Here is a 13,148-nt window from a genome sequence, read left to right as displayed (position 1 = left end):
CAAACAGTTGAAATAATCAACTTCCATGCAGTTCCATTTCACTTCTTTTCTTACATGTAAGAAAAAAAAACCATACTATGTAATTAGCATAAGAATTCATAAGGATATTATTTTAATTTTACTTCTCTGTTTGACTATCAATCTATTCAATCTAGCATTATCAAACAAGTAACATGGTGGTCTTCTACTAAATTTTGGGCTCCACAATATTTAAGGAGAATACCGTCAATTTAGATATTTTATGCCACTGCTGACTTGCATCTATAATTACAGAAGCTTAAAGAATGCAAGAAGTGCAATTTCGAATCACACAACAAATAAATCTTAATAAAATGCACAGAAAAATCTCCAATTTTTTGTTTTTAATTAATAACAATGTGGATTTATAATTTCAAAAACAGATTTATGGTTTCATTTGGAATTGCATGCATTCCTGTTAAATAAGAAAAATCAGTTACTCGGAAATGTTCAAGTCTCCTTATAAAAAAACAACTGATTTGTAAAATTTCCTTAAACACTAAGCATTTAACTTGATCACAAAAACAGGAGCAAGAAAATGTCAAGGTTGCGTTTTGGATGACCAAATGGTTGAAAAAGCATGAGAGAGACCAATTATGAAAAATTATCAATTAAAAAGTCAAATGTTAATATCAATTAAATGATTTCATTCCTACCAACACCGAAGTCCCAGCTGTCTGCCTCTCCATCAATGTTTAGTCCCCCTACAAATAAAAATATATATACACTTAATAATATCTAGTTAATTGAGCAAAAAGTGCAAAATATCACTTTAAAATGTATTTAAAAGTGCTGCAAACTATGAAGGCGAGACATATCAAGAACTACTGCAACAATCATGAAGTAGGAAGAATAAAATGAAAAAGTGTTCTAAATGAAAATAAGAAGAAGAAAAAAATCTCCAATCATCACAAAGAATTTTCCACAACCTATGTACTGCATAAAATTGACACTAGCCAATCCTACCGGTCATAATGGCATCCTCGTCAGCGTAGTTGTCTTAAGTTTAAGTAAAGATTCAGCATAGTTGTCCTACGTTTAAGTAAAACGCCTCAGAAATTCCACTTGCTGAAACTCATAAAACCAACCCTTCTTCAAAGGATTTCAATTGCAAAATCCTAGAGAAGCCCTTGGAAGATGATTATTGCAGTTTCAAGAATAAATTATAAAATTAAAACTAAAAACTACTAGATCGATGTTTTTTTTCATGAATCAAAGGTTTCCGAGTTCCAAAGTGAGCAGATAGTTCCAGCTAGAACACACATCAAGGTTTGTTGCCTGCACTCAACTTCGGTTCATTTTGAAGGTCTTCTCGGTCTTCTAGAATGTTAAAATTTGATTCATATAAGAGACCATAAAACATTATTATACCTTAGGCTTCATTTAACATGGTTGTCTTTCGTTGTGTTGTATATCATGATGTTGCATGGTGCTATACCGTGCAAGGACTGGATGTTTGAATAATAAATAAGTTTTTTTTTTTGTAAAAGTTATTATAGAGCTGCTGCTATGATCAAATAGAATTCATTAAATGACACCACTGGGAAATTACCTAAATATCATTCTTAGAAAGCTACTTTTCATCTTTCAAAATATTGTACTACTTATCTCGTATCAAACATCTAAAAATGCTGCTATTAAAGGTAGCAACAACAGAAAACTAAAAGCTATGCCAAACCAAACGGAGCTTTAGTTTAGTATATACAGAGAAAATGGCTTTCAAAGAACATAGATTCGTATTTACAAAAGGTTGTATCTCACTTGGAGAAGTATCAGGCGCAACCAAAGCAACCTCTTCAGAAGAAGCTGCTCGCTGAGCTCCAGATTTCATAATGAAATTCTCATCATTACATGTAAGACCAGATAGCCAATAAAGAACCTGCCAACAGTAACTTATTTTAACTAGTTGTATACTACGTGAAAATAACTAGTTATATACTTCAACATATAAATAAAAGCAGCTCATGCAAAACAAATTATGAATAGAAGTAGCATAAGCTTAATAAACAGAGCTTCAACTAAAACAAATGTTCCATAAAATTGTCAGAAATAAGAAGATTAAAATTCTATAACAAACTTCATCCTAAATATGCATAAATATAAAATGTCTTATTTAATATGAATGATGGCCTGCAAACAATAAAAAAAAAATTGCATGTTTATACCTTGGGAAAGACTTGTGTAATGAATAAAAATTTGAATCATTTGTTAAAAATTAATATAATTGTTTATTTTTTTATGGCAATTTAAAGCTGTGATGCATTGAAGCAGCTTCTTTAGGTTCAAAGACACGGTTACTATGATATTTGACTTGGGGGCGCTTTTTACAAAGACACAGTTACTATGAGTCTGAGACCATTTTAAATCACACGTCCCACATCAAGCAGATTTATGAAACACATTGGAATGCTATACAGAGGCTACTACGCTGGATAACTCCAAACATTCCAGTTCAAGCAGATTTATGAAAGCCTATTGGAATAACATACAGCTGCTACTATGCAGGGTAACTCAACTCAGGTACAATATAGGCGTTGAATAAAATGTTAAAGTGGAACTAAGACACCAAAAACATTCCTAGCATCACACTCATAGCCACATTGTCCAGTTTAACAAGAAGCCTCCTCATATAATTTGTTAATATACCATGACTCTTTCACTTAAACATAAAGCCCGCCACCCCCATGAGTTAAGGGTACAAGTAAAATAAATAATCAAAATGAATCTATTCCTCACTCATATTTCCTCATCATTTTGTCACTTTATTTTTGTCGGTAGTGCATTGCAAACATCAGTAAAAAAGATTGATAAAGGAAACAATAGTTATGAAATTATTTTTAAAGAGTATACATCTAAACAACACATGAGAAATATGAATTATCCAAAACAGCTAACATGAATTTCGTTTTGAAAATAATTATTTCGATGCATCATCTTAATTCGCACTTAAACTCCTCATTTCTTCTATAGATGAGTTAAGAAACCATTCATTGTCCTGTGTTTCTAAGAAAAAGAAACAGAAACCCTAAGGAGTTGTGCAATAACGATTTTAGCAACTTTAGTAATCCTATAAATCCGAATATACTGAATGGATTTACTCAATCTTACCAATACAAGAATTTAGTAAATCTGGGATTTAGGTCAAAACAAGAAGAAATTGAAGTTACTAAATTCAGGATTTCAAAGTTGCCATTTTTTCAGTATGACAACATTTAAGTTAAATCCAACTTAAATCTATTAACTAGTAGTCCCTTAAGATTTAATTCTCGTCTTAAGAAAAGACAATGTAGAAGCCAACGGTCAACAAAAGAAATGACAAGTTTTCATAGCCAACATGCTTCAGCAATGGGAAAACTTATTAATCAAATTCATGTTGTGTTTAAAGGCTATGGAAAGCGAAAGGCTAGTGTGAATGAAGTCAAGTAGCACGCTTGGGAGGTGTTGCCGCGTTCTAGATTTTCATCCATTCCCCACTTCTAAGTAATAAAAGCAAATAGTATCCAACTTAAAGTATCTGATTATGCAGACGACAAAAAGCAAATTCTTTATAAGTGACCAATTTTGGAAAACAGTCTTATATAACCCCAAATAGCATGTTCTTATAGGTGGCGTGTCGTCATGGATGAGCAATCATAGGCAAGTCACTATGGAAAACAGCAATCAATGACACTTCATAGCACAGCAGCTTAGCATGCAAGTTAAATAAACAATAAAAAAAATATTAACTCGGTTGCATGGTAACCATGATGGAAACAAGAAATAAAGATGTTGACTGCAGGCAATAACAAGTACATGCAAGAATAAAAAACCAACGGAAAGGAGAAACAATGATGGGCAATGGTTGGATAAGAAGAGCAACAAGGCAACAAAGATAAACAATAACAAAGTAAAAGAAAATATCACTAAGAGAAAATTTTAGAACTACGTATATGAATATTAAAATTCCTTGGGCTTCACTGAAACCATACGGTAAAGAGAAACTCGATATATTTTTTGAAGTAGAGAGAACACGTTCTTGTTCAAATAGGAGTTGGCATCATTGTTGTATTTTACACAGAAAAACCAAAAGCTAAACAACATATAATGATGGAACTCATGAAAATCAACACTTTGTATGATTTCTACATGAGTGAACCTTTAAATATTTATCAATTCCACCTGTTTTAGGTACTTCTAAATCATCAACATCCTAATCATCATCATCTTCTTTTCACACCTAGAGCAATAAGCTTTGACCAAGATGCAAGTTTTAAAAGTCTTGTGAACGGAGGCACCAAGGGCCTCATAAATGGGCATGCCTTCAAATGGAATGTTATGCTTGAAGGAGACGACAGTTTAAATAATATGACCAAATATAAGTTTGCAAGTTGTCTCCATTTCAGATCTTCTAATTTTTAAAGATTGACAAAAATAAAGAGTAATGCAAAGCCTATGTCAACTTCAGTGCTAATCAAACAATAATAGGTCCAAAAAACAAGAATATTAGTGATAAAGCTTGAATCGCCACCTTGGCAAAGATAGCGTACATTAGAACATGATCATATCCCTATGATGGGATTTGGTAAAAAATGATTTGTCCTGTTGCTGTTTTGATGTTAGAACAATGAAAATCAGGTTGGTTCTCATTAATAGACCAAAGTTAGGCCCTTCAATGGAAATATAGGAAAATCAAACACAATTTTCACGAGTATAAATGACATTAAAATCATAAACAAAAGTTCTAACATACATTCCATCCAAAAAGAAAATCATATTACTATTAAAAACTCAAGTTAAGGGTGAACAAAAAGGTGTGCTATGCTGAAAAATGCTTTCAAGATCAATACTAAAAAAATGAATGAAATGAGTGTGCAATTGATGAATGAGTTATATTTATTTTTGCATTGCATATGATAGGGTAAGATTGGTTTTGAGATGAATTGATAATTTAACATGGGTACTTTGATAAGTTCAGAACCCCAATTAATCGAGAAAAATGTACTTCCATAAATTTTGAAGTTCTTAAAAATTTTTTCCAAGTAAAATCAATAAGATGAAATGAGTAAACCACAAAATGACAAAATTCATCAATATAAGATCTATAAAGTAACATGTATTATATAACCAAAAAAATGAAGAAATTATACCTTGGGCTCATGAAAAAAGAGCCCAGGGTGACCAAGGTGTGAGGACAAGTGAGAGATGAAAGCATATATGCAAACGTATAGAGGCATGGAGGAAAACAAACAGTTTAATTTTAATGAGTGAAACACACAAACATGTTGTGAGGAAATGACATGAAAGCATACATAAAAACATCTAGAGGTGCGGCAAAAAAGAAAACATGTAGCATACAGAAAGCATGCAACATACATGCATGCATGCACACATACATAAGATGTGAGGACAATAAGTGAGAGATGAAAGCATAGATGCAAACATCTAGAGCGAGGTAGAAAACATGCAATTTGAGTTTAAGAAGTGAAACATATCGCTAATAAGACCCTATTTTATACATACATAAATACACAATTAAGCTCAAAATTTATTTTATCATTTAGAATTCAAAATAAAATTAATTTTCATAGATATAAGTTCAATATCAATGTTGCACAATTCCTCAAGTGATTGAGAATTTAATTCTTATTAGGGAAGGTGTAGGTTCAAAGCCATAAGATTGCACATTTTCCACTCAACGCACCTTAAATAAAATTATTATTAGATATAGATATGTATTTAGTCAATAAATATATATGAAATTAATCTAGTATTTAAATCCAACAAATAAGAAAAAAAACAACAAAAATATATTTAAATTATCAACAAAGCTTAAAAAGTCCTAATTTATGTTTTGAATCACAAAAATAACATTGGGCTAGCAGTTTGATGATACTACCTGCAAACAAATGACCAATACTAACAAATTAAATTTCAATATCACACCGGGTAACATGGTTTTGAATGAAGTGATGATTAATCTTAATTTGTTTGGTACATCGTTGTTGAATTGGATTCCTGATAAATTGATGATTCCAAATAAATTGATAAAGCGCTGGTGTAATCACATTTCACAAGAATGTATTCTAGCCTAGTTCCATAATCCTCCAATTAGTTTTTTAGCAAAAGAAACTATATTACAGAACTTCTCGCAACTATATACTTTGAATCTATAATGGATAAAACAACATAAACGTGCTTCATATTAGACTAACTAATGAGTCGTGATTGCAAAAACTAACATGTGTGTGAGACTTTTTTATAATCAGCATTGCCCATAGTGTAATCCACATCAGAATGAGCTATTGAGTCTCATGAGTGATACCAAATACCTAGCCTGGGTGCCCATAAAATATCTAAATATATGTTTTATTGTGGTTAGACGTAATTCCTTTGGGTTGGCCAGAAAACAAGCAGAAAAAATAAAAATGATATCAAACCAACAGCTAATGAACCATATAAGAGAGCCTATCAAGCCTTCGTAAGCTTAGCATGTACAGATTTACCATTTTCATCCATATCCAACTTGCTAAACAATCTCATGATTTAAATTTCTTAGTCAAACTTTATAAATAATCCTTGTTGCATCACTTGCCCCGAATAGAAGAAGAGTTCTTCATCATTCTCATTTCAAATTCTTTACTCATTATACTTATAAAATCAATAGAATAATACTCATTTAAACTTTCAATCAATGACACCCACATAAGTCTTAATCAGAAGTATGTAATTTTTTCCCTTGTTGGAGAAGAGTAATATATAATTTACTCTTGCTAAAGCATTTTTCTAGACATATAATATTAAGCTCATCATACCCATTCAAGAATGCACTTCAGTCATTCACTGGCAAAATTAAGAAGTCCATAAAACATGAAAATTCAATGATCAATTTAACGGCCTCATGTTTTTCTACCGACACAAAGGATTCCTCAAAATGTATCCCTCCGATCCCTGAGCAACAAACCTAGCTCGCAACTGATCAAAGCCTGCCAATAGTCTCAATCCATGCAGCAACAAACTAGCCAGCACGAAATGGCAGCTAATATTAACTCACTCAGGCTAACAACAAGCCGATTTTAACAGCCACAAAAATGCAATTAAGGGTAAAGATTCAACGCAGCAAGAGACATTCATTGCATGCTTAAATGGGTATAGATCAGTGCAACAAAAATGAATGGAAATTGCTTACAGGGATCTTCTGAGATGGGGAAGAAGGGGGGAAGTATATGGAGAAGGTCATCGAGCAGCCGAGGGTTGGACTAAAATGCCTAAAGCGCCGATTATAGCCGCCGAACATCTTTGAGCTACTAATCTCCTCCAGTTTTTCCATTTAGCTTACCTTTTTCTTCGAAATCGCTTCCTTCTTCGGAGATCTCTGCGAGAGCTAGTGTGCCTGTGGGCACTGAAGTTTGGGGAAGGGCGAAGGTTGAAGGGGGCATTTGCATCGAGGAATTCAACTTTATGTATTTACGCAATTACATCTATACCTTTTTTATATATATATTTTTGCCACCAAAATTTTTCATATCATATTTACATTTTACATCTTTTCATGTGTGTAAATGTATATATATATATATATATATATATATATATATATATTTATTTATTTATTTATTTATTAAATATATAATTACGTAAGAATTAATTGATATGCATGCGACTCTTCTAATTAAATTTGAATTATATCGAGGAATCCAATAAATTAAAATTGTATAAAATAAGAAGGATTGTAAATTTTTGTTTTGGATATTATATTCAAATTATGTTATAATGAATTTAAATTTTATTATATAAGTTTTAAGATTAGTATAATACACACTCTTGATATATACTACTAATTTTAAAATGAATCTAATATTTTTAAGCCATTCAAATATAAATTATATGAAGATACTTCGTCAACGTTTTCTTACTATAAAAAGGATTTAAATTATCTTGATTTGTTCGAAATATTTTGTTAGTAAATTATGTATGCATATGAGTATGCATGAATTGCATATGTGGTGAACACATAAAATGTCTATGCAAGAATCTCAAACTAGATTGGTGATTCATGAAGTAAGTATGATCGATCAGATAAGGCAATGGACGATCGTTTCCATATGAGCGGCGACGGAAATCCCTCGCCTAAGAGATCAACAGGTGACGAACGGAAGCCCTTAAGACGGTCATCAACCTATGGATCAATCGATGGGGAGAACTCCTTTGAGCCATGAATCGATCGAACCAATTTATGTCAGACAATCGGTGACATTTAACAATCGAGTGAGTCTCAGGCTTTATTATATGCAAATAATCTTATAAATTATCAAAAAATCACCCATAAAGTTTAATGATTAGGGCGCTGACATTTTTTTGATATGTTTGGATCTAGACCTATAAGTAGGGATCCATATTATGAATAAAGATTGACCTTTTTTGGCTAGTCTACTATTGCTCTCTCTCTCTCTCTCTCTCTCTCTCTCTCTTAATTGCCTCTTAATAGAACATTACATTTCTTGGGCATGTTTCCCATATAATTTTGGATTCAACATATAGTATATACTTTCGTTTATCATTATTATAACTAGTGTTAGTATATTTTGCATATATTTGTATGGTCAATGATGTATGAGTATCAAATTGGCTAATAATAATTTAAAATGACTAAAAAAATAATATAAATTTAATCAATTTTGCTCAATTTGAAGGTAAGGTTGGCATGCATCTTGGCTTCCACGTCTCTTCTGAATTTATAATTAGGTTTATCGTTTTAATTTATGAAATGCTTCAAGCTACTCAAGTAATCAAATATTTAAAAATTCAAATTTTTTTTGTATTTGGGACAAATACATATGTGTATAACGAGAAAATATTTCGTCCAGACACCGCACATCCGTACGGCCAACCACCAGCAGAAATGTTGTCATACACGTCAGCAACGAGCAACGTGACTACTGGTGGTTGACTATCCGGACGTGCGGACTTTCAAACGGGATTTTTTTTCTTGCATAACACCCAAAAATTGACGATGTCCTTCTTACTTCATTTTAAAATTGTTCCCAAGAGATTACAAATAAAACTCGGATTCATTCTATAAATATACAATGGTTTGCTAATGAAATGCATAATTTTAATAACTTCTTTCTAAATGTTTGTACTAATTTAACATATAAATAAGGCTTTAGGGATATAGATCTCATATTTCCTTTTTACAATGAGTGGATATGAAAATTTGAGCTCACAAGGATTAGGTTGGCATACATTTTTATTTTATTGATGCCATGTTTTTTGTTTTTAATTATTTTGAAACGAGTGAGATTATCATACACTTTTATTGCCTCACAAGATAACTCAGACGTTAATGTAATCATAACAAAATTGAGGAGTCTTTGTGCGAGCCGTATGTTGTGAAAGTTGCACATACAATAACAAGGGGGGTTCGCGTCATGCATCATAAAATTTTAAAATACTTTTCACTTAACATTATTGCGTGCAATAAAATTTATAGTGATTCATACCACCTGAATTAGAGGTGAAAAAATCATTGGGGAAAAGTTGTAGGGCTCGATATAGTTAAAATTATATTGTGACTTATATCTCATGCTGCAAATGATGATGCATGATGTAATATGGTTAGAATAAGATAGCGGGCATGAATCTTGCCAAATGGTTTTCTCGGCGGGAGTTGGAAGACCATGTTGGCATTGGTACCATGTTCAAGAGATCAAGATATAGCTCATTCAATTATTTTTCTACAAGGAGAGAAATTAAGATATCAATAAGTTGAGCATATTATCAATGTAAATTGCATGCATAGGCCATATCAGCAATCATACAATCAATGGTGTGCATCAATTGTTATATGTGACGGTGAGTGATATAATTTGAAGATTGTAGGATCAGTGATTGTTCAAAGATTGTAAACAAACAACAAAGATAAAATGATTGTAGATAGACGATGATGATTAGACAAATATAGTTAGCGGACAATGGTAGGGTGGTTGTAATTGGAAATATAATGAATAGTGATTAAGGTGATTATAATCACGTGATCATATAAATATAACAGAGGTATAACAAATGCAGACAAGCAACCACATTTAAGTGATAATGGTTGGGTTATCAAAGCTAAGTTACGATGGTTGAGGTTTGATAGTCATGTGACTATAATTAAGCAATAGAGATTGGGCGACTATGGTCATGTAGTTGTGGTCTAGCTGTCATAGTCGAGAAGCAGTTGTTAGGCAACCATAGTTAGGTAGCAATGATGAGACAATCATACATGGATGAGAAGAGTTAAGCTTCCTAAGATGAGTGATGATGGCAAACAATCAACACGTGCAATTATAATTTGATAAATGTTGTTGGGGGATCATAGTCAAAGAATATATAACCTCTAAAAAACATTTATTTTCATGCATATGCACTCATATAACTTAAATGATAAATCCTTCTCGAGCGTCGATCATTATGCATAATGTTTGTAACCTCTTTAGAAATAACCATTACAATATTCGTTTACAATCCTAGTCATAATTGGTATCATGAAATTATAATCATATCAAACGATATTGAATGCTCTATTAAACATGTGATTGATGCAATCATTTATAGAATTTATCATGAACAAAATTTTTCAATAAAACCTTCTATATACAAATTCGTTTTGTAAAAATAGAATAGTAAAGTGATGTTTCCCCCTGTTTACCTTTATTTCAAAGTATAACAAATTATTTTCGATATAAATCAATTCAAGTTAAACACAATCAAATAAATATTTATTTGTTTTCATTTAGTTTATTTTTCAAAACTTAAAAAATTTCTATGTGTTTAGCTCGTTGGCACTACGTAAAGGTGTAAACGAGTCGGGTTGAGCTCGAGCCACCCCAAGCTAGAGCTTAAGCTTGATTAATTTTATCAATTTTGAGCTCGAACTTCAGTCTAAGAGTTTGAGAGGCTTGAGAGCCGACTTGTTTAATATAAAAGATAGAACATTGATATTAATTTAAGGTATCTTTATAATAAGATCACAAATAAAATAAATAATTAGAAGATAATTTATAAATAACCACCTAATATATCATTAACAAAATTTCTATTTTAAATATTTTTAATATTTTCAAGATAAAGTTATGAAAATTAATATATTTTAAATTAATTTTTCTAAGCAAATCAGCTCACGAGCTTGGGGCTGACTTGAGATTGACTTATTAGCTTATCAAACTCATTTCACAATCATCTTATTGAGGAGAAAAATTTACCTACGTACGTTGCACTACGTATGTCAGAGAAGTTATTCAGAGGGTCTTGGGGGGTTATATCCGTGTTGTATCCTCTGTAACCCTCTTGTAACATACTTGTAACATACCTATAACCTACAAATATATGAAAATAAAAATGTAAAATTTAACAATTAGATCAGAGGAGGTTATATCCTCTCTCTCTCTCTCTCTCTCTCTCTCTCTCTCTCTCTGAGAAGTAGGCAGCGCAGCCGAGCACGAGCGGCTAATGAGATGGCTGGACTCACATACCCGTGGCCCTACGGGTTTCGCTATCAAATCAATTTCTCCCAGAATTTCTCGTCTGCAATTTAGGATCGCAAGCTCTTTCTTCGGAGTCGGAAGAGGAGCACGAGCGACAGTGTATTGAAGCGAGAGAGAACCATGTCGCTAGTGGATTACACTTCATCTTCCGAGGACGAAGAGGCCGGTGAAGACGATGAGCGTCAACACGACAAACAAGATATAAAAGAAGAGCGGCCGATGGTGCAGGAGGGACCACGCGAATCGGCTACTGCCGCTACTATTCCCCCACAGTTTCATCAAAGCCTACAAAAATCGTAAACCCTCTGCCCAGTTGTTTTATTCTTAAGCATTTCGTTCTGATTAGTGGGAGCTTGGGTTGCACTTTCGATCTTATAATTAGGGTTTGTGCTGGACCGTACTCGTATTTCAAACAAATTTTGAGTTCTTTTCAGGAGAAGTCGTGTTTGTCGCTTTTATGTGTGAATGATCACTTGAATCTGCATTGCAGCAATGGGTATTAGGGTTTAGGATTCTGGAGCCCTAAGTCGTAGCAGTTGAAGCTCTGATGCTCACATGCTTGAAGATTTTGATCATTACTTTTAATGTGGCCTGAAAGCACTTGAGGGTTCTTTGGTTGGTCTTTAGATTTACTCGAACGAAGTTTGTTGATCCAAATAAGATAATAAAAATTTTGCTGGATTAGTTGGCGGTCCCAAGCCCGGATGAGAAAAGTGGAGGGTTGCGTTAGGTAGTCGACAGCCAGCGTAAAACTTGTCAAAAAAATCATGACATGAATCCTTTTGATCATTGTGTAAGTGCTAGGGCGTCCCCTGGAAGCGACGCGCTGTATAGCCTGAATACAGTGAAAAGTGTGCAAGGGCTGCTACACCGGCGCCCGGGTGTAGTGTTAAATAAGCAAGCGTTCCCACATTACGGGCGAATGCGGGTAAAGAAGTTAGTCCATAAAACTAATGAAACTAATATTGGGATAGGATATTGGAATATAGACACTCTCAATGGTAAATTAATGAAATTAGTTGATATTATGATTCATAGGAAAATTAATATCTTATGTATTCAAGAAACTAAGTGGGTTGGAGAAAAGTCTAAGGAGATTGATAATTTAGGTTTTAAACTTTGGTATTCTGGTAAGAGTCGCACTAGAAATGGTGTAGGTGTAATTATAGATAAGAGTTTAAAAAATAATGTTGTAAAAATTAATAGAGTTGGTGATAGAATTATAGCCCTTAAGATTATCATTGATACTAAGATTTTTAATATTATAAGTATTTATGCTCCTCAAGTAGGTTTGAATACAGAGTCTAAAGATAAATTTTGGAATGACTTAGAAGACTTAATACAAATGATACCTCTTGAAGAAAGAATTTTTATTGGAGGAGATTTAAATGACATGTCGGTAGAGTGGTAGAAGATTTCAGAAATATTCATGGTGGCTACGGTTTTGGAGTAACTAATGAAGAAGGTAAAGTTATTTTAGATTTTGCTTTAGCGTTTGATTTTGTTATTACTAATACTTTATTCAAGAAAAGGGATGAACATCTTATTACTTATAAGAGTGGATCTAATAAAACACAAATTGATTATTTTCTTATGAGAAGAAGAGATCGTCGCGATTGTAAAGAT

The 13,148-nt window shown here is 32.7% G+C and overlaps 2 protein-coding genes across 2 annotated transcripts in view; one reads left to right on the top strand and one right to left on the bottom strand.

Moving 5' to 3' along the window:
• LOC110019130 (S-formylglutathione hydrolase) overlaps nucleotides 1–7,451 on the bottom strand; it is a 34,864-nt gene extending 27,413 nt beyond the window's left edge. Inside the window, exons 1-3 of the mRNA XM_020716713.1 lie at nucleotides 7,184–7,451; nucleotides 1,780–1,897; nucleotides 675–722 (exon numbers count right to left, since the gene is read on the bottom strand). Coding sequence (XP_020572372.1) covers nucleotides 675–722; nucleotides 1,780–1,897; nucleotides 7,184–7,324 — 307 coding nt within the window. The 5' untranslated portion in view covers nucleotides 7,325–7,451. The remainder of the gene's footprint in view (nucleotides 1–674; nucleotides 723–1,779; nucleotides 1,898–7,183) is intronic.
• A 4,025-nt stretch (nucleotides 7,452–11,476) lies between these two features.
• Nucleotides 11,477–13,148, top strand: part of LOC110033825 — a 6,012-nt gene continuing 4,340 nt past the window's right edge. Inside the window, exon 1 of the mRNA XM_020737943.1 lies at nucleotides 11,477–11,818. Coding sequence (XP_020593602.1) covers nucleotides 11,643–11,818 — 176 coding nt within the window. The 5' untranslated portion in view covers nucleotides 11,477–11,642. The remainder of the gene's footprint in view (nucleotides 11,819–13,148) is intronic.

This window comes from Phalaenopsis equestris, unplaced genomic scaffold, assembly GCF_001263595.1.
Source record: "Phalaenopsis equestris unplaced genomic scaffold, ASM126359v1 Scaffold000002, whole genome shotgun sequence".
In the NCBI taxonomy this organism is placed as follows: domain Eukaryota; kingdom Viridiplantae; phylum Streptophyta; class Magnoliopsida; order Asparagales; family Orchidaceae; genus Phalaenopsis; species Phalaenopsis equestris.
Note: the sequence above shows the minus strand (reverse complement) of the source record. Positions and strands in the feature narration are given on the sequence as shown.